The following is a 25,894-nucleotide window of genomic DNA, read 5'->3' on the forward strand; positions in this document are numbered from 1 at the left end:
TTACAGCATAGAGTAAATAAATGCCTTTGACTCAGTAAGCAAGAAAATGTTTTTTAAAAGACCTAATTTAGGGCAATTCACTTTTTCCTCAGTTGGGATTTTTTATTAGTTATAGATGTGGTCATTTTAACTGATTTTCGAAGATTATTGACCACATCATTTGTCACTTCTTGATATCCTGTAGCTCAAATAAATTTTTTAAAAAGTAATCAAAATGATTTAACAAAATGACTTAACATTTTGATTACATGTTTTTACATTTTATTGAGCTATTGAATATCAAGAAATGTCTAATAATATGGCCAATCTTAAAAATCATTTATGATTCATTGTTACTTCTCCAATTTTACAAAAGTATTAAAGACATTGATTCAGATACCAACATTTTCAGATATAAAACTTTAAAGTAGTAACTCAAAAATGTTTACATAACAACTATTAATAGCTCATACTGAGCTAAGGAAAATATACTTGTCCCTCTTGACACAGTAGATCCATTTTTCCACTTATATAAAAGTTATTCTGCATACCATTTCTGGAATAGGTACCTCCAACTGTGTACCAGAAGGTGCCTGAATGGCCAAAAGTGTATCACCTATTCAAAAAAATAAACATAAAAAATTGTAGAAAATATTGATCACAGAATACAGTGGCAAGAGTATAGGCTCTGGAGTCAGAATGTTTGGTTCAATCCCAGGCTGGATGACCCTGGGCTTTGGTTTTTAATTCTATAAAATGGGGGACATATAACCTACTACATAGGTTTATTTTAAGGATTAAATGGGATGATGCATGTATTAGCTCTGAGAACAGGGTAAATACTCAGTGTTAGCTCCATTCTCATTAACAAATTCAGCTCAAGTTAATTTTGCTTTCACTGTAGCCTCCCATAAAGTCTGCAATTCTTAAAACCCTTTAGCTTCAATTAAGTTTATTTGATCTATTTAAATGACTGAAGATACTAGAGATTAAGTATGATACTGTGAAATCTTGAGCTTAAATGAAGTTATTTTTGAAGTCAAATTCTACAACGGATTTCTGTTGAGTTGCAGATTAATAAAACTTTCCCCAAACTTTCTTAGAAAGCTCAGGAAATATGGTGGCAAAATAGAGCAATAAACCCACACATATTTCCAACATACTTTTACATGGAAAGTCAGACTCCACTTGACAAGATACTTGGGAGAATTTTTTTTTAATATGTAGACAACACAAGGCTGTCCTTTTAATGGAACATGCATAATTAAGTACAAATGTATATGCAAAATTTCATTTTACTTGTGTTATAATTATGGGAATACAAGTCCCTCCATTTTAGTTACAGTAATTAATTATTATTAACATGATGTTATCATTTCAAAGGGAAAACATGGAGGTAGAGAACTGAATAGGAGTAGGTTGAATGGTTATAAAATGGATTCACTAATTCTTCCCTCATGCTTGCTTCAAGTTTCATTTGTGATCAGCACACCTGCTGCCTCTACAGTGCTGATGCGAACCATGTTCTAATTCAAGTTTGGTTACTGACTCTGTGACTCTGACTTTGAAACTGTTGCTTAACCCTATGCTGATTTAGTTTCTCCTCCATCCCCTGCCCCCCCTCCCCCCACAGAGTTTATGACTACCAAGGGAGCCAATGAAGTGAAAGCTGTGCAAAGCAATTCTTATAAAAACAGAAACAAAAGCAGGCTATCAATACACAGCACTGCAGAGTGAAACACAATGTCTGTAACTCCTGAGACTAATGAGTACATGGATATTCAGTGTACAATGAGTACACTCTACACTGAATGGATTAACAGAGGAAGAACGTAAGAAAAAAAATCTAAAAGTACTTACCATTAAAGCAATTACAGATGTCATCATGAGTTACATAGGAAAATGTACTACTATCCTAAGAGTTAAGGAACATTTATATCAAGGTCTAGGCATTTAAATTAAGATAATCTAATGGCCGGAATAACTAAATGGCCAAATGCACACATGGTCACGTAAAAAAAGGCAAACACAATGAAATAAGGGTCCATAAGAGGAGTTCTCATCCCTTGCTCGGAAGAGAAGCCATTCCGATTTTTGTGACATCTTAGGATCCTTGGGAGAGATATGGAAAACAATGCACATTCCTCATGGAAGCAGGGGCTATCAAGAAGGGAGTAGGTGGGCAAAAGGAGGCCATCAGGAGTGGAGAGCAACCATATAAGCCTCCACATCGAGAATCTTCTGGGGTCACTGTTTTATGTTCTTTTATAAGATGATCTGTCAGAGGAGACCACAAGAGGAGATGGGAGAGGCTCGGGAAGACAAAGTTTATTTATTTTACTCACAAGTCCTACAGACAGGAGGCAGGGCAGCCATGCAGAGCTACATGGGAAAGACACTAGGGTGGTCAGGGGGCAGGAGACAAACCTTTATTGGAATTTCCTTGGGAAAGGCAAGACAGGACAGGGTGAACACTTCAGGATGGGCTAGTTTGAATAATTTTGACAAGTTCTAAGCTATAAGGGTGGTCCCTAGTTGTCTGGTACCTGGCCCTGGGATGATTAAGGCAGAGAAGTATTTCCACATGCAGTGTACAGGCCAGAGAGAGTCATCTGGTTCTGGACTGGTTAGTTTGTATATCAAAGGCATGATCCTGGCTGAGTCCTTGCTGTTTCTAAGAATCAGCTAGTCCCAGGATGGGCAGTCTTTACTCAGCCAGAAAGGTTTTTCTTAGGTTATCAAAGTATCATAACATACAGGAAAAAAAAATTATATAAAATATAAAAACATAATCATGGTTTGGAGAATTGAGAGTGGCCAGAATCTTACAAACCAGGGCAGCAAAGTCTAAGGTCAAATAGATCAATGGCTTTTGAATCTTGGGGCTCCACAAGGCACAGCTTAAAAACTCCCATTGTTCTCAAACTGTTAAGGAGCTCTGACCCACAGAAAGGAAATAACAAATGAGATTATGGACTTGTTCACCAAACACAACATGAAAAATAAATTACATTGTATACATTAGTCAAAATTTCACGAGGGGTGATACAAGATAAAATGTGGCTAGTTTCCTTAGAGTACAGGTAAGTTCATAAAGGAAGAGAATTGCATATATCTAAGAGAAAACAGGGGTTTATGAGAAACACATGGAGTACATATCACCAATGTTTTTCCCCCAAGGTAATACAGACACACAAGCCTTGGACCTTTCTCCTCCAGTAGGAACTATTAATATCTTCGGGTCAACATTAGAAAGTATCATGGATTGATTGTGTGCAGGTGATATCTCATCTTCAAACCAAAATTTTTCAAAACGTTGAGAGTTGCTGCATTTTTACCACTTCAAAATACTGGAGGACATAATTATTTAAACATACCTATACACTTAACAATGGCTTCCAATATTCACAGACCACCTAAGCACACTTCGGCTAGCATATTGTATCCTATCAATACATAGACTAAAAGTAGCCTAATCTTTGTTTTTCTTCAGTACAACACAGGAATAATGTCAATGGATGTATTATGTAACTTAAAAAGGTAAAATTTTTAAAATATTAGTATATATTATAAGATTATAAAATTAAAATGTTTTATTCACTAATAAAACTTAACTCTCTAAAACACTAAAGTAACTGAGCTTCAGACTAAAAAAATCTTATATATACATATTCCATAGCTATATGTATATACATAGCTTATTTAAAAGGATATCTATTATTAGAGGTGTCATCCATCACATTTTTGATGCTCTGCTGTAGCCACAGCTTCTGCTGATCAAGTTCTCTTTCCTTCAGTTCTAGATCTTCAATTTCAGCTTTAAGATATCTTAATCTATCTATGACTTCTTTAGTATTACAGCCAGCGCCGACACCTCTTAAAAAGATATGAGAATTAGCATCCCCAATATCAGACCTAGGTTAACATCACTTAATTTTTGTTGTAGTAAAACTGATTTATTTAGAAATATATTTAAAACAAAAATCTTTATACTCTTCTAAAGATCAAGCACTGAAATCCTTAGAAATTTTAAACACCATACCTCAGAACATATTTGCTTAGAAAATTTACTGATTAGAACCACCAAATTACAAAAATTCTCAATCTGCTCTACAGTGTTTTTTGGCATCTGTAAGGTCAGGCTGATGACTGAGGTGCCAAAAATATGTCAATGCTCAGTAGCCACACCTAGCAGTCTCATAATGTAGACTGACTGAGGAGCTAGAGAAAGAAATTGCAACCTTTTAGTATATTGATAGAATTTAAAAAAAAAAAAAACCCTCTAAGAAGAGGACACATGTGAAGAACAGAAAGTATTTGTTACGTTCAAATATATAACCGGGCAACAGTTAATAAATAACAACATGCATTTTAATCAATTATTATTTACAAAGTACATATTCCTATGCATAAGACATAGTTCCTGTTTCAAGGACTTTATATTATTTGGGTAGATAAAGGCTTAGGCAGAAAGGGACTAATAATGCAAAGCAGTAGCTATGTATGCCAAATGAGTAGCTTGCGGGAGAAAGTAAGATTTGAACTTTAAGAGTGAAAATTCAACAGCCAAGAAAGTGAGGGAACATCCCAACACGAGGGTGACATATACAGAGGCCCAGGGCAGTATGTCCAGGGGAACCTAATGAGCCTGGTGGGACTAGAGCAAAGTGCTGAAATAGAGGATTTAGGAGAGAGAAATACTGGAGAAGTCAGATTGTTACAGAGCAAAGGGAAGAAAAATAAAGGTTTTAGAATAGGGTGCTGGTTTGTAACTTACTTCCACTGGATACTATTTTTTGACTTTTTTTCAATCAGGTCAATTCCTTCTAAGACATTGGTGATATCATAAATTCTTCTTTTTTGCCTCACAGCCAAAGTATCTGCAGCCTGTTTAGGAGAAACAAACAAGGAAAACAATGAAATAAAAAGGCAATTCATATTTTAGAGCCAAAAAGGGTTGATTATTAAGTTCACAGCATGAGAGTCCAATCCCAAATTTGACCCAGTCAGTTGCTTGGAGACAATGGCTGGGTATGTTCAAAGCATCTCCCAAACACTGCAAATACCAAAGAAATTATTCTCTTTAAAAGCTAGCAGATGTTGGAACAGAAAAAGAAAAAATTAAGGTCATGACACAAAGCCTACAAAAATAAAAGAACACAGTAAGAATCCTTCACGTCACCTTATGGACTAATCCTGCGGAGGAGCTACTAATTGTCTATCCGTGTCACCTCCTATCTTACTCCTCTGTTCATAAACAGTATCATCTAAAGATGGCCTTAATTATTTTTTGAAGCTTTGAAAAATTGTATCTCAGCAATTTACTTTGGTAATGAAGACACTTGGGAAATTTTGCATTATACACACATTTGTAATACCTTGAAATAACTATCTGCATTTTTAAAACTCACAATGAAAATAGAGGAATGAATAATGCCAATATAGGGCATAAAATCAACAAGAAATCAAAATCAGTAGCACAAGGTTGTTCTATGAGCAACTATTATATAAAAGCTTGGTAGTTTCATTCGCATTAAGATCAACAAAAATATTACATCCTATCATGTTATGAATGAATTCAAGAATGCTGTACAATTCTTCTAATTAGTTCCCACTCACATTTCTGACATTTATTCTCAATAGAACAAAGAACCTCAAAGAAAAGGTTACCCTACAGCTCTTTTTTAGAGTAGACTAGACAATAACCTGCCTTCCATGCAGAGCCACATTTAAGATTCATGTTAGTAATGAAAAAACTTATTTATGCCCCTACTGACAATTTTCAGCATATCATCTAAATTAATAAACAAGATTTAGCTTCACATAATTGGTTACCAGCTCTCCCAGGGCATCACCACTTTCTTGATTATGTAAAAAATTAGCTCCTACAAAAACCCAGCACAGGATATAGTGTTTGCAACCAGGACCTACTTTCCACAGGGAGCAAGTGCCACCAACAGCTATGGCTCACTTCACAGCCATTTGGAACCTTAAGTCAAATGTCAGTTCTCTCAGTTCATTTTTTTTTTTTAACTAATAACAGAAATGATGATGATTATTACTATTATTTTAAGCAATGGGTCCTTGCTATGCTGCCCAGGCTGGATTTGAACTCCTGGACTCAAGGGATCCTCCCACCTCAGCTTTTAGAGTAGCTGGGATCACCAGCATGTGCCACTATGGCTGGCTTAGTCCATTTTTTTGTGCTACTAAAAATCCCAGGTTACTACTGCCTAATCATTCAGGTCTTCTTCAAGAAGGGGATTCATGCTTCAGTGGACCAGGAGAGTACGTAGGACGTGGCAAAGAGAAGGAATAACTGGAAAATGGGGCTCTTTGGGGCCCCCAACTCTGCTGTGGCATGATCTTTTCTAAAGAACCAGAAAATAAAGAGTAGGACTAGGCATGCTTTCACTGATAACTTCTTCCCCTATACTTAGCAATTCCCTCTCTCTGTTTTATCTACCTTTATAGAATTTCTGTTCTGGACTGGGAGGCTGTTTTTCTGAAGAGCAGTAGACTACTACTGCATAGTTAACTGCACAAATCTGAAGCTGAGGATTCACTTCTCACCGTCCTCTGAAGAGGCTGTCTAGAGAAGTAACCCAGAGCACTTCAAGCCGGGGCTCTGTGTTATGGGTATCTATGTACTCACAGACAACGGCGTTCACAACCATAGCAACAGCTCACCGCTTTGGGTACTGGAACATGTTTATATGAACCAGACCACAAGAGCTATTCTAGGCCATTAGGCAAAGTGCCATGAGACCTAACTTTTAGCTCAAAATTTTAAAAAGCTATCTCATTTATACTTGTTACTACTTAACAATCACATTTAACCCTTGATTTCTAAAACTAAACATTATTTTCTCAGGACTTTTCTATTTAAGTATATAAGCATATAAATGACCAACACTTAAAAGGATCTTCAGAAGGCTTTTATTTTAGCATTCGTAAGAACACTGAATTCCCCTAGCACTTCTTCCCAGCACTACTTCCTATCTCCAGCTGGTCTCTTAAATTTACTAAGCCTCATTTCCTGTTTTGTAAAATGAGATAACAGCATATACTGAGTAGAGGTATTGTGGGGATTAAACTAGATAATCTTACACAATGTCTGCTGCATAGTTAAGTGTTGGTTAGTAATAGCCTCATCATCAAATACAGGTCAAAACAGATCATGGGAAAGATTTAGAGTTTGTATGTATACAGACCTACCTTGTTTTATACAGTGTTTTAAAAACATGTTGCCTGTGAATTCTTAAAAACTTTTATTAAATAACTTGAGACTTTCATGTTTAACAGAATCATACCATGGATCCCCATCTCTACTACATTCTTCCATTCATTTAACACCTACCATGTTCTGGGCTGGGTTCTGGGATACAACAGTGACAGAATAAAGCCCCTGCCCCCAAAGCGAGGAGGGGTATTAATAATATACCAATAACTGTATTTGGAGGGAATGCAGGTAGGAGAAAGGTGCTATATTAAATAGGATTTTCTGGGAGGCACTCTCTGATAGGGTGACAATAGAACTGAATGGAGAAAGTGACCCCTGCAAATATCTGGTGGAAGAGCATCTGGGCAGAGGAAGCAGCAAGCACATAGGCTCTGAAGTGGGAGGTGTAGTTCCTTCAGAGAGAGAAAGGCAGGCAGGCCAGTATGGCCTGAATGACCAGAGGGAAAATGGTGAGGGGAGGAAGGGTGGGAGCGAGGGAAAGGGAGAGAGGAGATAAAGACAATAAGGCCACAGAGACAGCAAGGGGCCAGATCAGTGGGGCTTTGCAAGCCATTGTAAGGGCTTCAGCTTTTACTCCCAGTGAAATGGAGAGCCGCTGGAGAGCTTTGAGCACATGGTGATCTGATTTCACATTTTAAAAGGCTCCTTCTGGTGGCAATATGGAGAATCTTCTGTAGGGGGTGGAGGCAGAAGAAAGGCCAATGAGAAGCTATGACAATAGTCCACTCAAGAGATGGTAGTGGCGTGGATAGAGGGGGCAGCTGTGGAGGTGGTAAGAATTGGTGAGAGTCTGGATGTGTTCTGAAGGTACAGTAAGCAGTAGATACTGAGAGAGGAGTCAAGGATGATAGTTTTCAACGTGAGCAATTACAGTGGAGGAATACTACAGGAGGAACGGGTTTGGGGCATTAAAAATCAAGAACTTATCTCGGACATTCTGACATCCAAGGGGAAAAACCAAGGAGACCACTGAACATGAGTTTGTGGCTTAGGGGACAGGTGTAAGCTGGATAGAGAAATCTGGCAGTCATCAGCGAGCAGACATTTTAGACAACAAGATGAAATACCCTAGATTCACACAGGAGGTGAGCATAGAAAGAGAAGGGGCTCAAAGACTGACTCTAGGGCAGTTTAAGGTCTGGGAAAGGAGGATGAACCTGCCACTGAGGTCAGAGAGGCAGGAAGAGTGGGGTCTTGGAATCCAAGGGAAGAGAGTGTAAGAAAGAGTAACCATGTCAAGTACTGCTGTCAGGGCAAGTCACCGAGAACTTATCAGTGATTTGTCTTTGGAAAGATCACTGGTGACCTTGATCGGAGCTGTTTTGGTAGAGTGGTGGGGCCAAAAACCTTAATGGAGAAATTTCAAGAAAGAGTAGAAGGAAAGCTAGAGTGGACAACTCCTGAAAAGTTCTCCTGCAAAGAGGCACAGAGAAATGGGGCGGTATCTGTAGGGAACCGTGAAGTCTCCAGGAAGTGTTTTCATTCCTTTCTCTTTTTCTTTTAAGACAGGAACTATTTAATATGTGAGTATGCAGATAGGAATGATGTGGTAAAAGCAAAGGATCACTTACAATGGGGAAGAGAAAAGGGACAATTGCTAAAAGAGATAGTAGGCAAGGGGGCATGCAAATCAGACGAGCTGAGGATTGGCCTTAATAACAGGGCATATTAATAACTGAAGTTCCGCAGAGTACCTGGGTGCAGATATAGATACATTAGTAGATAAGGTCAGGAGAGAGGTTAGACATTTCCTTCTGGTGCTTTTTATTTTCTCATCAGCATTGGGGTGGGGGTGGGAATGGGGTTAGGGAGGGGACAATTAATGATGGAGAGGAGAAAAATGGGAAATACTCATATAAGAAAGCAAGAGAGTAGGTAGCCTAAAAGGAATGCTGGACAGCACCACTGGCCCTTTTGAAGTTAGTGGTCATGAATTTAAAGTGAGACTTACCCGCATCATTGTGCATTTTTCTCCAGCCCTGGAGAACTGCCCGGGTATAGACAAGAGGTACGAGGAAAGCAAAGTGAGTCACCATCCTCATCCCATGCTTGCACTGCAGCTGCTGAATAAATGCACACATGCATGCAGCAAATCTACTTAAAAGGCTGCATTTACTCTAACAGGGTTTGAACTACACAGCCATAAAGGAAGCATCTCATTTTATCACACCAACTCAGTTTACAGGAAAAATAAACAAATAAAAATATCACTCTGAAAGAAATAGATCTCCCTTCCAAACACTAAATTATTTTCTAAAAATATGGTATCTCACCAATGGTGAACAAAGCAATGTCTATAGGTGGAACAAAATTAAAGCTTATGATGTTTTTAAAGGTTCAGGAAGACAAATAAACCAGGATAGCTGAGAGAGATAGTAAGTGCTAAAAAGGGCTTTAGAACCATGAAGCCACACCCCTTCACTTAAACAAAGGAGTCCACTAAGACCCAGTGTTAACTCGGGATAGGAAGAGAGTGGTAGCTTTATTTGTGTTAGGATTAGTTGTGGCTCGTTTGTTTAGGGATGTTCTTCTGATGGAGCATGGTGTTGCACTCAAAAAGGCTAACATCAAAACAGTAACTATAGGAAACATCCAGTCTCTCAGGTTCTCAAAGAGGGTAATTTACTCTCTTTCAGGACCACAACAGTCAATACCTGCGCTCAATGTTTTATTAATAGCTACTGAGCTTCAGAAATTAATATGACAGTGAGAACCAGAATCCAAAAATCAAAAATGTGTAACAGAAATACTATATAAAACCAATTAGCTCTACCTAAAACTAAGATGGAAAGACCTGAAGTGATGCACAAGATTGCCTTTAAAATATTTTAATGAGAACTTAAAAAAACTGAACAAACTCACTTCCAACTATGCCACATGGCATTTTATGTTGATCTATTCCATGATAAGGTTGGGACTAATTATTACCTAATTTCAAACGCTGTTAAAGATAATTAATATTTAGGATGTTTGATTTCAATCCATAATTAAGAGGAACCTTTTATAAGCCAATAATTGGATAATTGTATAATAGGATCTTACACAGATGTTGTCTAATTTAATGCTCACAGCAGTTTTGTAAAGTAAGTGTTCACCTTATACAGGAAACAAGACTCAGAAAGCTAATGAATAATCAAGGTGAAATTTGGCCTTAATTATATATTACTGAAATAAATTTGTAGCAAAAGATTTTCAAATGGTCTTATGTAATTTCAAAAGACTTTAAATAAATTTGGTACACAGCCAAAAGTTCCCAACTTATATAACTGCACTGAGTTGAGTAAGCAATTTAAGTACCACTGATCTACAGGTTTTATATAGAGTGTATAAAATGATCTAAAAAAGCAGAAAGATCTTAATTTGCACTTATTTATTAAAAAATAATAAATAGTAAGAAAAAATTACATAGAAGAGGAGCTTGATCACCTCCTGAATGCAGGGAATTCCCAGGGCAGGAATGTGTAACCTCTGCCTGTCTGAACGAGTGAGTGAAGAGTGAGTGAGGAGTGACTGTAGTTCCACGGCTACGGCTATGGAATCTGAGTGGGTCCACATCTGCAATAGCGGCATCGTATGGCATAACAGTGATTCACTCGCCTAAAGGGAGTGACCAGGCCCGGGGTTTACACGGGCACATCTTCACCAAGACGCGACTAAGTTCCTGAGAGGAACGCAGCCAGGCGGACACCTGAGAGAAACCCACCCCCCTCTGTCTGTTAAGCTGCGACACCATTCAAGGGTCTAGGTGGGTAGCGTAGAATCTAAGCCTACAGTCCTTAAATGCATGTTAAAGAACTTTAAGAAGGGTTTTATGGGAGATTATGACGTCACACTGAGTCCCAGTAGACTTAGGGCCCTCTGTGAACACGAGTGGCCCACATTCAGGGTTGACTGCCCTGCAACAGAAACCTTAGACCTCCCCAGCATGAGAGCAGTTTGGAGAATTGTGACTGGGACCTCCCGGCCACTCCGACCAATTCCCTTACATAGATTCATGGCTAGAGACTGCTCAGACCATGCCCCATTGGGTCCGATTCTCTGCTAATAAGGGATAGAGCAGGATTTTTGGACCAGAGACTCCAAACTGTCCAAACCCATCTATCAGGAAGCTCCTGAAGAGGCTCTATCACCACCGGCCTACAACCCTACTGTGACATCTCCTGAAGCACGCTGGAATCCACCAGACACCCCGCCACCGTCAGTCTCCCCGCCGCCAGTTCCAGACCAACCAGATGCTGACACTCCCATCATCCGCCAGGTACGGTCAGGTCAGGCCCCAGCTTCAGCCCTCCAGATGCTCCTGCGTGAGGTGCGAGGTCCGATGCAGGTTACAGACGATGGGTCCGTTCAGCCAGAGCAGCCAGTCCTGTACTACCAGCCCTTCTCCACCACTGACCTTCTGCACTGGAAGCACCACACCCCGCCTTACTCCGAAAAACCTCTGGCCCTCGACCTCCTGGAATCCATCTTTCAGACCCACCATCCCACTTGGGAAGACTGCCGCCAGCTCCTTTTGACCCTTTTTAATATGGAAGAATGATGCCGGATTGTAGCTGGGACCCGGAGGTGGCTCCAGGACCAGGCTCCAGCAGGGACCTTGGATGTGGAACAGTGGGCACAGAGAGCAGCACCCAAGACCAACCAGGATTGGGATTTCAACTCCCTGAGCAGACGAGAGGCACTCAGAAGGTATCGGGAAGCCCCCCTCCACAGGGTCCAGGAGGGAGCCAAAAACTAACCAACATGAACAAAGTCGCTCTGATCACCCAGAGGCCAGAAAAATCACTGAGCGAATTCTACAAGCGCCTGTGTGAGGCCTACCAAGTCTACATACCCTTCGACCCAGAGGAGGCTGAAAATCAGCGGATGGTGACTGCTGCATTTGTTGGGCAGTCCTATACTGACATCAAATGGAAACGCCAGAAACTTGACGGGTTTGCAGGAATGAACATCACGCAGCTGATGGAAGTGGCCCAGCAGGTCTATGTTAATCAAGACTGGACCACCCAGAGGGAGAATGATAAGAAAATGAAACAGAAAGCCGCTCTCCTGGCTGCTGCCCTTGGAAGACCTGATCTAGCCAAGAGACCTGGCCCACCATGGGAAGGAGGACTCAGGAGACGAGGGACCCTGAAGCCTGACCAGTGCGCCTATTGTTAGGAGTTTGGTCACTGGAAGCATGAATGCCCCAACAAAAGAAACCACCCACCGCCAAACAGGAACCTGCCCAGGGGCTTCCAGTGGGAGCCGGAGACCCAGGACCTCATTGGTCTCACTGGGGTAGACTCAGAATAGGACCGACTGGGTTCCCTGACTCTTGGCCCCTGGGAGCCTATGGTCATAATGGAAGTGGGGGGGCCGACCAATAAGGTTCATGGTGGACACTGGGGCAGAACACTCGGTGGTAACAACCCCGGTGGCTCCACTTACAAAGCAGGAAACCACCATTGTGGGAGCCACTGGAACTCGAGTAGCTCGACCCTTCTGCCAATCCCAAATATGCCAGATGGGGGGCCACCAGGTAAGACATGAATTCCTATACATACCGGACTGCCCCATGCCCCTCCTAGGTCGAGATCTCCTGAGCAACCTGGAAGCACAGATCACCTTCCACCTGGAAGGGACCAAGAGCCTCATGCTCCGTGCCCCAGAAACTCTCATAATGGTGGTCACCCTGCCCCGAGAATCGGAATGGAAGCTATACGATGAGGCCAAAGAGGAACAGAAGTTGCCTGACTTCCAGAAGGATTATTCGCTGGTATGGGCAGAGGACAACCCCCCTCCCCGTCTTGCACACCAACATGCACCCCTGGTGATCGAGATGAAACCGAGTGCCCAACCGACCAGGAGACGACAGTACCCCATCCCCAATGAGGCTAGAGAGGGAATTCAGGAACACATTGATAGGGTTAAGTGGGAGGAGATTTTGGTGGAGTGCCAATCCCCATGGAACACTCCCCTCCTGCCAGTCAAAAAGCCCAACGGAGGTGGATACTGGCCCACCCAAGACCTATGACTGATTAATGAGGCTACAGTGAGTCTACACCCAATGGTACCGAACCCATACACCCTCCTGGGCCTCATTCCGCCTGATGCTGCCTGCTTCTCCTGCGTGGACTTAAAGGATGCCTTCTTCTGCATGCAGCTTGCTCCGAAGAGCCAGCTCTTGTTCACCTTCGAGTGGGAGGATCCTTAGACTAGAAGGAAAACCCAGCTGACCTGGACACGACTACCACAGGGATTTAAGAATTCACCAATTCTATTCTGGGGGCTCTAGCTACTGACCTCAGCTCCTTTCCGCGAGAAGAAACCCGCTGCACACTTCTACAGTACATCGATGACCGATGACCTCCTCCTAGCGAGCCCAACCAGAGAAGACTGTCAAGGGGGAACCCGGTGCCTGCTCCAACTGCTCACTGACAAAGGATACAAAGTCTCCTGGGAAAAGGCACAGATCTGCAGACAACAGGTAAAGTACCCCAGTTTCCACATCACTCAGGGGCGCCGGACACTGGAGCATGAGCGGAAGCACACCATCTGTACAATTCCCAGGCCCACCAGACGGAGACAACTCAGGGAATTCCTCGGTGTGGCCGGGTTCTGCCACATCTGGATCCCAGGTTTCTCCCTAAAGGACAAGCCTCTGTACGAGGCCCTATGAGGGCTTAAAAACAAAAAATTGAAATGGGCCAAGAGTCAGAAAAGGACTTTCTAGGAAATAAAAGACTTACTAAAAAAAGCCCCACACTAGGACTACTGGACCTCACCAAAAACTTTAATCTGTTTGTACACACACACAAAAAAAATTGGCTCTGGGGATTTTGACTCAAACTGTGGGCCCATGGCAGAGACCAGTCACTTGTCAAAACAATTAAATCCGGTAGCGGCAGGAAGGCCACCTTGCCTCCGCAACTGGAGGCCACCTTCCCGCTAGTCAAGGAAGCAGACTAACTCATACTGGGACAAAACCTCCGTGTGCAAGTCCCTCATACAGTCATATCTCTAATAAACACCTAAAGACACCGGTGGCTCTCAAGCAACCGGTTAACACAATACCAAGGACTGCTATGCAAAAATCCACGGGTCACTCTGGAGACTGTGTGGACCTTGAATCCCGCTACCCTCCTACCCACCGAGCCAGGGCCCCTGGACCATGATTACACCGAGGCGGTAGAGGATGTCTGTGCCAGCCGGCCAGATCTAAAACATAGTCCTCTACCAACACCAGACTTAGAACTCTACACAGATGGCAATAGTTTTATCCAAAATGAAAAACAACTGCCGGGCTTCACAGTCACCACAGTTAATGAGGTCATCATGTCAGCTCCTTTGCCCCAAGGGTGGTGGACACAAAGGGCGGAGCTATGGGCCCTCATCCAAGCCCTCAGGCATGCCCGGGGTAAAAAACCAAACATATACACAAACTCTAAATATGTTTTTGCCACAATACATATCCATGGGACAATATATAGGCAGAGAGGACTACTGATTGAGGTGGAAAAAAAAAATAAAAAATAGAAATAAAATCCTCCAACTGCGGAGGCAGTTTGGGAGCCGAAAGGAATTGCAGTCATCCACTGTCGAGGACACCAAAAAGACAGATCCAATTGCCACCGCAATCGCCTGGCAGACCAAACAGCCAAAAACACAGCCACCCAAAAATGTTCAGAGGACAACACTCCAACCCAATGCCAAATCTTGCTGACACCCAAGTAGCCCAAAGAATCAAAATATACCCCCCCCAAAAAAACAGTAGACAGAGCAGGAGAAGGCCAAAAAGGATGCAGATGGGTAGTGACACCTACAAAACCATAACATCTTTATCCCCAATAAATTAACATATTCCATTGTCTCCGGACATCACAACCTGACTCACTTAAAATAAACAGCCCTCAGGCAGCTACTCACCCGGTACTACTACATCGCCAAACTTCCATCCATTGCTGCAGCAGTCAGTGCCCACTGTCAGACCTGTGCTAAAAACAATGCAGCGGTCAGGCCGAGACCCGCCCCAGGAATTCAGTACACCAGAACCTCTCCGTTCGAGAATGTGGAAGTTGATTTCACAGAAGTAAAACCATGTCGGAGCTATAAATACCTGCTGGTAGTGATATGCACCTTCTCAGGCTGGGTCGAGGCAGTCCCTACCCAGACCAAAGAGGCTAGAAAAATGACAAAGTTTCTATTAAGAAAAATCATCCCCAGGTATAGTCTACCACTCTCCTTTGACAGTGACAACAGACAAAGCTTCACTGCAGAGGTCATAAAACCCTCACCAAGACACTAAAAATCAAATAAAAACTACGTACAGCCTACAGGCCACAGAACTCAGAAAAAATAAAACACATAAACCGGACCCTCAAGACCACTCTAACGAAGGTTATGTTAGGAAACACAATTACCCTGGATAGACATGCTAAGCCTAGCCCTGATCAGAGTCAGGTACATATTCAACCTTGAAAATCCTGTTCGGTAGACCTCCCCCACTCATCAAATAATTAAGGGGAGACATTAGACAACTAGGAAAATTAAATATAAACACACATCTCCAAGCTTTGGCCAAAACGATGCGCCGTATCCACCACACTGTCCTAAAAAAAAAAAAAAAACCCTATCACCTTGGGTTTCCCTGTCCACCCCCACCAACCTGGGGATCTAGTCTGAATAAAGGACTGGAAAAGAATACCCCTAGAGCCCACCTGGAAGGGTCTCCATACTGTGATACTAGTTATATCCACTGCCGTTAAAGTTGCAGGTATCACTCCATGGATCCATCACTCCCGGGTAAAAAAAAACTAAACCAGACAACAAAACTGATCTCCGAACTACACATCAGGACCAGCAGAACCCACTAAAGATCCAGCTTAACCATCTCCCAATGAGGACAGCCACACCCAGGACTGAACAGAAATAAATGGGACCACTGGCCCTGGCCCTCATTGGGGTTGTAGTAACTTTACTAAAAATTAGACTCTTCTCAGTGGCTCTGGGAGATTAGACTGGACTGCAGAGGGCATCTCTAACTGTGGTATTTTGGCTCATTATAAATATTTACTCCTGCCTGAGTCCCTACCCGCCTCCTGGTTGGGACACTCACCCTAACAACTATGACAGAGAAACCCTGCCCTGAGACTTGTTATACTAGGACTTAAATTCCCTCACTAATGGGATTACTTGAGACTTCTGGACCACAGGAGGTTTCACAGTCCATACCTACATGCCAAAGACATGTTATAGTCAGGCTCAGGTGTGCCACAGTGGGGGGAAAAAAATACTGGACTGGCACCATTACAGGCCCCTACATACTGAATGAGGTTATAAAATTCATAAAAACAACCGTAACCTGGAAAACAACAACTCACATGATAGCCTTACGAGGCTATCACCCACTGGAAAATGATGCCCTATAATAGGCATATAAGGGCATCAAAGGGGAGAATGATAAGGAAAACCCCCATCTATTACTTGACACAACAGCCGTCTGAGACCCCCACCCCTCACGGAAGACCCACATCAACAAAATACTAACCTATTACCTGGCCCATAAACTAATCTATTATCTGGCACATCAGCATAACACTAAACCTATTACCTGGCACATTAACAGAACACTACATCTATTATAGTACATCAACTACCCTATTACCTGGGGCATCAACTACCCTATTACCTGGTGTATCAACATAATATTAACCTATTACCTGACACATCAACTAACCTATTACCTGGCGGACATTAGCCACCTGAGACCCCACCCCTCAGACCACCCCAACTTAATAAAAGTGGGAAAAATCAAAATTTGGTGGTGAGACCCCTCTGAGCCCATCGATGAACAAACTTTAATTCTCTGACTCTCCGTGTGCCACTAGGTTTGTCCTCGGAACCACTTGCTGTAACATTTGCTGTAACAGTCGGGGTGGCTGGGCAGATGTTGGTTAAAGAATATAAAATTTCAGTTAGGAGGAAGAAATTAGATTGAAGAAAGAAGAAATCTATTATGCAATATGGTAACCATAGTTAATCATATATTGTATTGTTGAAAAATGCTAAGAAAAATGCTGGATGTGAAGTGTTCTCACCATAAAAATCGTAACTATGTGAAGTAATGTATATGTTAATTAACTAGATTTAGTCATTCCCACAATGTATATATACCTCAAATCATATTGTACATAGTAAATACACAAAATTTTATTCATCAATTTAAAAAATGCATAAATAAAAAACAATATATTTATAAGAAATATTTTTTACAAAATCAATACTTAATCATATTAAAGAAATGGCATAATACAGTACATACACACAGACAAATATATGTATAACCACATTGATAGGCACCCCATTCATATATTTCATGGCTTTTTTCACTGATAAGAAGTGGCAGAATCAAGACCAAAAACTCAGAAAGCTTTAAGTTAATTTATCTTATCCAGAACTGGAAAATGAGACAGCTGACTTCCTTTGTTTTTTTTCTTTTCTCTAATAAAGTTGTTTTTTCAAATCATACCAAAACTTTTTCCACTTAGTAATATACATTTAAGTTTCCTCCATGTCTTTTCATAGCTTGGTAGCTTTTTTCCTTTTAGCACTGAGTAATATTTCATTGGATGTTCCACAGTTTATCCATTTACCTACTGAAGAACATCTTGGTTCCAAGTTTTAGCAATTATGAATTAAGCTCCTATGAATATCATCTGCAGGTTTTTGCGTGGTCTTAAGTTTTCAACTCCTCTGGGTAAACACCAAGAAGCACAACTACTGGATCGTACAGTAGAGTATATTTAGTTTTGTAAGAAACTTCCAAATTGTATTCCAGAGTGGCTATATCTTTTGCATCCCCACCATCAATGAATGGGAGTTCCTGTTGCTCCACATCCTTGTCAGCTTCTGGTGCTGTCAGTCCTTTGAATTTTCGCCATTCTAAGAGGTATAGAGTGCTATCTCATTGTTGGTATATATACATATAAAATTGTGGTAAAATATACATAACATAAAATTTATCATCTTAAATCATTTTTAAGCATACACTTCGGTAGTATTAAGTACATTCTCATTGTTGTGCAACCAATCTTCAGAATACTTCCATCTTGTGAAACTGAAATTCTGTACCCATTTTATTAGATTGTTAGGGCTGTCAAAACAAAATGGCACAAACTGGGTGGCTTAAACAACAGATATTTATTTTCTCTAAATTCTGGAGGCTACAAGTCCAAGATAAGGTGTTGGCCCATTTGGTTTCTTCTGAAGCCTCTCTCCTTGACTTACAGATGGTCATCTTCTTGCTGTGTCCTCACATGGTCTTTCCTCTGTGTGGGAACATCCCTGGTATCTGTTTGTATGTCCAATTTTTTCCCTTCTTATAAGGACACCAGTCAGATTGGATTAGGGCCCATTTTCATGGCTTCAGTTAAACTTAATCATATTTTTAAAGGCCCTGTATAAATACAGTCACATTCTGAGGTATTGGGAGTTAAGACTTCAACACATGAATTTTGGGTGGACACATTTCAGCCTGTAACACCCACTGAATAACAAATTCCATTTTCTCTTCCCCCCAGCCTCTGGCAACCACCCTTCTACTTTCTGTCTCTATGAATTTGACTACTCTGCATACCTCATATAAGTGTAACCATACAGTATTTATCTTTTTGTGACTGGCTTACTTCACCTAGCATAGCGTCCTCAAAGTTCATCTATGTTGTAGCACATGTCAAATTTTCCTTCCTTTCTAAGGCTAAATAATCTTCCATTGTATATATATTACACACCACATTTTATTTACCCTTTCATCCACTTATGGACACAGACTGCTTCCACCTTTTGGCCATTATGAATAATGATGCAATGAACATGGGTGTACAAATACCTTCTTGAGACCTGCTTTTAATTCTTTGGGTATATATACCCATGAGTGGAAGCATCTTGAGCATTTTTAAGTATGCACGAAAGTTCTGGCTGTCCTACCCATATATCTCTCTTTAAGCTAATTCTATCCCCAAATTTTCACCTGGTGTTAGAAACTAAGGCCTTAGGTTAAATTATTTATATAGTCTAGGAGGTGCATTAATCGGACTTGTCAGATAAGAAATACCATAAATATTTTATCACATTAACTCAGGTATCATTCAGGTAATTTGTAACTTGAAAAGTTATAGTAAAAGAGATAAACAATCTTGATTCAGCTTTAAAAAGTTTCAAGGCGGCATCGAAATGACAAATAAAATATATAAACTCAGTTATAAATTGTATTTAAAAGGAATTTTCAAAACAACATATAGACACAGCCATGACTATCTTAAGAGTTCTTCAAATTCTTAGCTGGAATTTAAAATTAAACTAGGAATCCTACTTTAATTTGTGCAATAACATGGAATTTGTGATCAATACCCTCATTTCCAATGCAGGAGCTCACTACCTCTTTCTCTTCTACCATGGGTAGAGGAGTAAGACTAAGCATGCATTTTTCCTTTACAGGATAGCATCTATGCCCTCACACAAATGAAAACCTGTTTATTTTTTAGGCATACTGAAAGGCAGAATGCATACAGAAAAATAACAAATGGTCCATTTTCAAATCTTAGCTTTTACTTTCTACTGTATGACCCTGGGCAAGTTACTTACTTAACCTATCTTGGCCTACTTAACCTAGCAGTTTCCTCAGCTGTGAAATGGGCTATTGGGCCCAAATGTCCACTGTTGTTAAGAGGATAAAATTAGTTAATATATGTAAAATGCTTCACATATACTAAGCTCTTAATAAATGTTAGCTATTAATAGCATAAATAGGCAAACCACATAGCTTGAAAGGATTGTGATAGAACTTCTCATCTCACTAAAGAAATAATAACTACACTATTATAAATGAGACTACATGGTAGGGGTGAAACTGGGAGATAATGAACAAAATCCTCTTAAATCACTTGCAATGTGTTTCTATTCCTTCCTAATTGTTAAATTATAGCAGAACAACTTTATTAAAATTGATATGCTTCATTAAGTTATGTTTCCAATTAGTTATATTATTAATATAAGAAGATATATATCATTAAGATACAGCATTATGTTCTTATTCTCCAGCAGTATATATTCTAAGTTAGAAAAGAAATAGCATCTATGGGGTCTTGGGATATTTTATGGATATGCAGGATATCTGGATATTTTGAGAAGATTGATATAATTTTTTATATTTGTGATATTCACAAAATGCTTAACTGTTTCTTTAAAAAGGTCAAGCGTATAACTTAACGGTATCAAAAAGTTATGCTAAAGTACACCCCCCCAAAGTGAGACTGTAAGAAAAAAAAATACGTCTTTATAATTTCAAATTGTAGAAAATTTATAATTGTCAGTGTTAGGCCATCTTCTACAAGTATTATCAAAAATGTCTTAATGATCTTTTACTATGGTATACAAAAAGAAACCTCACTGGAAAGATTTCAGTGTAAGATTTTTACATATAAGTTACATGTATATATAAAAATAAATGAAAATATATGTAAATAAACAAAAGGTATGGTTTTGCATATATAGATGTAAAAGAACGATACTCAAACTATTTTCTAAGAGTATAAAGTCATTAATATAATGAGACATAATGTTATTGCAGAAACTTCTGAACTTTTAGGAGAGTTCTAGAATGAATGAAATAATGTTATGAAACATCAAGCTCTACATCTTACTCTGCCTCTGTGACTTCTGTAGAGCAATTATTAATATGTGGCTATAGATGAAACAGGAAAGTTCCATCATATTCTGAGGCGAGTTGAAGAAGAAGCCCTCAAAGTTCAGCTCTCAGAGTTCAGTTTTATCTGGAAAACCCCAATCTTCCCCGATTTCTTATACTGAAGTCAGAGGCTACAGCTGAATTTCTGGATTTTGAACAGCAGTTTGCAACCTACATTTTGTGACATCCCTGCCTTTCTCTGATGACTTCGTGTGAAATTCTTCAAACAGAATCCATTTCAATTCACTACAATTTAAGTACTATATATGCTATAAATCATTTTTAGGGAGGGAAAAGGAAGAAGAGGATGTGGGACAAAAAAGATAACAGGGAATTTCCAAAGGTGGGGGAAAATTCTATGAATAATATTTCAAAAAGAAGATAGTAGAAACTATTTCCCCAAAATGCAAAATATGTACGGTATGCCTCATTTGTAAATAGTAAAGCAATTTGGATAATTCAATTCAACAGCCACTTACTGAATACCTACTATTACCCAGGGAAAGGAGAGGTCATTCAAAGACATACTCCCCGCTGGGCTACACTGGAGGGCTCCTAGCAGAAGAGGAGTTGGCCTCTGCAAGTCTTGGTCCCTACACTCATGAGGCACTAGAGGACACGTTCTGCTCAGATGCTGCTCCCATTGCTTTATGCAGAGCCTTAAGGCTACAGTGACACACCCTCAAACCAGGTAAGGTGATCCAGGCACCCCCCTGGGTGCTGGAACCACGCCTCTAAGCTAAGGTCAGATGTAGGGGGGTTAGAGAGGGGATCTGCAGTCATTACCGGCTCAATATTTTTTGTTTGCTTTCAAAGCTTTGGTTCTTACTTAAACTTGGTGCACTGGTTGAATTTTAATTCAAGTACCCACATTCCTCTTTTCCTCAGAGCTTGTGGAATCCTTCCAAATTTTGCCTGGAAGGAACGGTTAAGTCATTCTGTATGACTGAACAGCTTTTGATGCTTGTTGCTGTTTGAAAAATCTGAACTGTAGTAAATGACGAAGCGTTTGTTCTCATGCAAACAGGAGAGTTTAATGAGCGCTTCCACTTCTTTGAGTGAAAGTTTTAAAACCTCCCCTTTTCGTGTGATGGCACATCTCACTTTTAGAAATCTATAACAGACGCCAAATTAAGTCACAAATCAAATATCTCCTAGTCAGCAGATTGATGAAAAGAAGCGTACAGGGAAGAGTTTTTATTACTATAATTATTTTATCGGGGAGGGGTGTGGAAAAATTTTCATTTTTTTCTTTCACCTAGAAGAGATGGTACACCGAGTTCCTTTTTTCTTTCTTTCTTTCTTCCTTTTTTTTTAAACAACAGGAACATAGTCCCAACTAGAATTGCCTATTAAAAGGACCAATTCGCAACTGAAAACTCAATCCCCAAGGTGTCTCCAGCCAAAACGTCCGGTACCCGGTGAGCCTCTGCCACAGGTGGCCGCGGAGCAGCAAAGACACCCGGTGGCCCTGGTGGCCCTGCGCCCGGAGACAGAAGCCACGCGAGCGTGCTCGAGGTCCTGGCCTGGGCTCTTTGTCGACAGCCCTGCGAGGCGCCGGGCCCCATTGGTTACCCGGCGTATCGGGGCCATCCTGGTCCCTCGTCCCTCCCCCTCTCCCGGAGTCCAGGGCCGGGCACAGGCCACATGGCCCCAGTTTTCGCATCGCCCAGTCCCCGCAGAGCGCGTCCTTACCGCGCCGCCAGACCCACGCGGCGAGGGGCTGGGCTTTTCCGGGGGCCGAGAGTTCCGAAGTCCGTCCCCATCCCCGCCTCCCGAGCTCACCGCTTTGAGATCCAGGACGCCGTCTTTGGCCTCCTGCAGCAGCGACACGAACTTGGTGGTGAGCAGCCCCAGGCTTTTCTCGTGCCTGCTGCTGCCGCCCCCGGAGCCCCCGAGCGGCTGCGGCGGCGGCTGCTGCGGAGGCTGCGCCTGGGGAGGCTGAGGCTGCGGCCGCTGGCCCTGCCCCTGCCCTTGCGGCGCCTGCTGGCCCGAGCTCGCGGGCTCCGCCGCCGCCATCGCGTCCGGGCGCCGCGGTGGTCGGGCCCCGCGTGCAGCCGCTCGCCGGCTCCGCCCGCGGCCACCTGCCGGCTCCGCTCCGCCGCAGTCGCTCCCCCCGCCCGCCGAGAGCGGCACTGAGGGTCCGAGGCCGCTGCAAACAACAGGTGCGCCGCGCCCACGGGAGTCGCGGCCGCTCGGCGTGGCGGGCCTCCGCCCCCTACCCAAGCCGGGGGAAGCGTGAATGAAGCCCACGACCGAGGGGCGGGGTGGGGGGTGGAAGCGAGGAGAAGGGGCTGCGAGGGGTGGGGACCTGAGTTTAAATGGCAGGAAGTGACGCCGCGGACCGCCGTTGCCTGGAAACGCATTTTTCTGTAGGAAGGAGGAGCGCACGGGGAGGAGGGAGAGCGTCGGTGAGTGCGTTTCACACTCGCCTCCTCGGTGTTCACGAGCTGCCCGGAGGAATGGTGTTCTCATGCAGCAACAGTGGGAGGAAGAAAAAAAGAAAGACTTCTATCTGGGCAGAAAGTCACTATTCCCAACGGCTAAAAATTTCCAAGCAGCGAAGTTGGTTAGCTTCTCAGTTTGTAGAGCTGCACGAGATTGGCCGTTGGTCACTTACTTTCATTGGGTGGTTTCTGCTGTCTTCTCTCTTTTCGAGCTTTAGCATCCTTTGCAAACATTTCATTGATTTGGACCAGGTTGCACTTGGTTTTCTTTCATAGCCCATCTTTTTAGATTCTGAAGATAGGAAAAGAGGAATCATGGAGTTTTGGGGTTGGTTTTATCCTCATCACCAGTCTTTTACAAGACCTTTGTTTCATAGAGAAGAAACTGACTTGGAGAGGGAGAGGTTGCGAATTGCCCAGACAAGCCACTAGATCCCAGATCTCCTGCGTTTGAACAGTGTTGTTAATGCCTTATTGGAACCAATCATATTGAATTTGGAATACTAGGCACCCACAGTGATAGCGCAAACCATTGATGGCAAATGACATCACACAGATATGAATAAAAGAGGAATTTTTTTCTCCTATTACACTCTTGAGAATCAGGAATAAATTTTAAATGACTTGGTGTCACAACACTTTGAATATAGTGGACGATAAGTATTACATGAATGAAAATTCCATGTGACAACAAGAAAATTTCATGCAAGAATGATTTTGCTTATTTTAAAATAACAAAAACTAACAAAAAAGGGCTACTGAAGTGAAGTGAAATATTCAAACAGCAGCGTTAAATAGTAAAGCTAAACACACCATTTATAACAAAAATTTTGCTTCCCATTCATAGGCACAGAATTTTATTAAAAACCATGTAGCCTTTATTTTTATTTCTTTTTTGTTTTGTTTTGTAGCCTTTATTTTAATCAAAGAACTCTGTAAACAAAACTTAGAATTGAAACCTAAAGTAAAACATGAAAAATTTGGTTAATACAACTACTTTTGAACAATTTATCAGAGAATGGTTATTCCTATGTGATTTGACATGAGAAATCATCAAGTTTTGCAAATCAATTTTATTGATATGCAATAGTGTTTCTTAAGGAGATTTTAATTAGTTTTAACTTGAAAAGGGAACATTTTGCTATATATGCAAGGTCAGAAATTGATAAAAATAAATTATTATTTTAAAAACTTACATTTATGTGGTATCTTAGCTTCAGCTGCCATGACAAAGTACTTTAAACTGGGTAGCTTAAACCAATAGAAATTTATTTTCTTACAGTTCTGTAGTCTACAAGTCTAAGATCTTGGCTGATAGATTGTGGCTTTCTCATTGTGTCTTCATGTAGCAGAGAGAGAAAGAGTGCGAGAGCTCTTGAGTGCTAGCTCTCAGGTTTCTCATAAGGGCACTAATTCCATCATCAGGGCCCAATCTTCAAGGCTTCATCTAAACTTAATCGTCTCCCAAAGGCCCAATCCCCAGATACCATCACACTGGGGATTAGAGTTTCAACATATGAATTTTGGGGAGATACGAATCAGTCCATAGCACATAGTATTACTTTATGATAGCTATCTTGGTAATTCTGAAAATATATATAGATTTTTTTATTTCAGCATATTATGAGGGTACAAATGTTTAGGTTACATATATTGCCTTTGCCCCACCCTAGTCAGAGCTTCAAGTGTGTCTATTCCCCAGACGGTGCACACTGCACCCATTAGGTGTGCATTATACCCATCCCCTTCTCCCCGCTCCCACCTGCCCAACACCTGATGAATCTTACTACTATATGTGCACTTAAGTGTTGGTCAGTTAAGGCAGTTAATACCAATTTGATGGTGAATACATACGGTGCTTGTTTTTCCATTCTTGTGATGCTTCACTTAGTAGAATGGGCTCCAGCTCTATCTAGGATAATACAAGAGGTGCTAGGTCACCATTGTTTTTTGTGGCTGAGTAGAACTCTATGGTATACGTATACCACATTTTATTAACGCATTTATATATTCATGGGCACTTGGGTTGTTCCCATATCTTTGCAATTGTGAATTGTGCTGCTATAAACATTCAGGTGCAGATGTCTTTTTTATAGAATGTCTTTTGTTCCTTTGGGTAGATGCCCAGTAATGAGATTGCTGGGTCAAATGGTATTTCTGCTTGTAGCTCTTTGAGGTATCTCCATATTACTTTCCACAGAGGTTGCAATAGTTTGCAGTCTCACCAGCAGTGTATGAGTGTTCCTATCTCCAACATTTATTGTTTTGGGACTTTTTGATAAAGGCCATTTTCACTGGAGATAAGTGATATCTCATTGTGGTTTTGATTTGCATTTCCCTTATGATTAGAGATGTTAAGCATTTTTTCATATGTTTTTTGGCCATTGTTCTATCTTCTTTTGAAAAGTTTCTTTTCATGTCCTTTGCCCACTTTTTGATAGAGTTATTTGATTTTTTTCTTGCTGATTTTCCTGAGTTCTATACTGATTCTAGTTATCA

At 41.3% G+C, this 25,894-nt stretch overlaps 1 protein-coding gene across 2 annotated transcripts in view; it reads right to left on the minus strand.

The window, feature by feature from the left end:
- E2F5 (E2F transcription factor 5) overlaps positions 1-23,239 on the minus strand; it is a 28,717-nt gene extending 5,478 nt beyond the window's left edge. For both annotated transcript variants that reach the window (XM_069466268.1, XM_069466267.1), the window contains exons 1-5: positions 22,734-23,239; positions 4,757-4,866; positions 3,694-3,855; positions 1,840-1,883; positions 531-595 (exon numbers count right to left, since the gene is read on the minus strand). In XM_069466268.1, coding sequence (XP_069322369.1) covers positions 531-595; positions 1,840-1,883; positions 3,694-3,855; positions 4,757-4,866; positions 22,734-22,967 — 615 coding nt within the window. In that variant the 5' untranslated portion in view covers positions 22,968-23,239. The remainder of the gene's footprint in view (positions 1-530; positions 596-1,839; positions 1,884-3,693; positions 3,856-4,756; positions 4,867-22,733) is intronic.
- Positions 23,240-25,894: the final 2,655 nt, after the last annotated feature.

This window comes from Eulemur rufifrons, chromosome 3 (assembly GCF_041146395.1).
Source record: "Eulemur rufifrons isolate Redbay chromosome 3, OSU_ERuf_1, whole genome shotgun sequence".
Taxonomy (NCBI): Eukaryota; Metazoa; Chordata; class Mammalia; order Primates; family Lemuridae; genus Eulemur; species Eulemur rufifrons.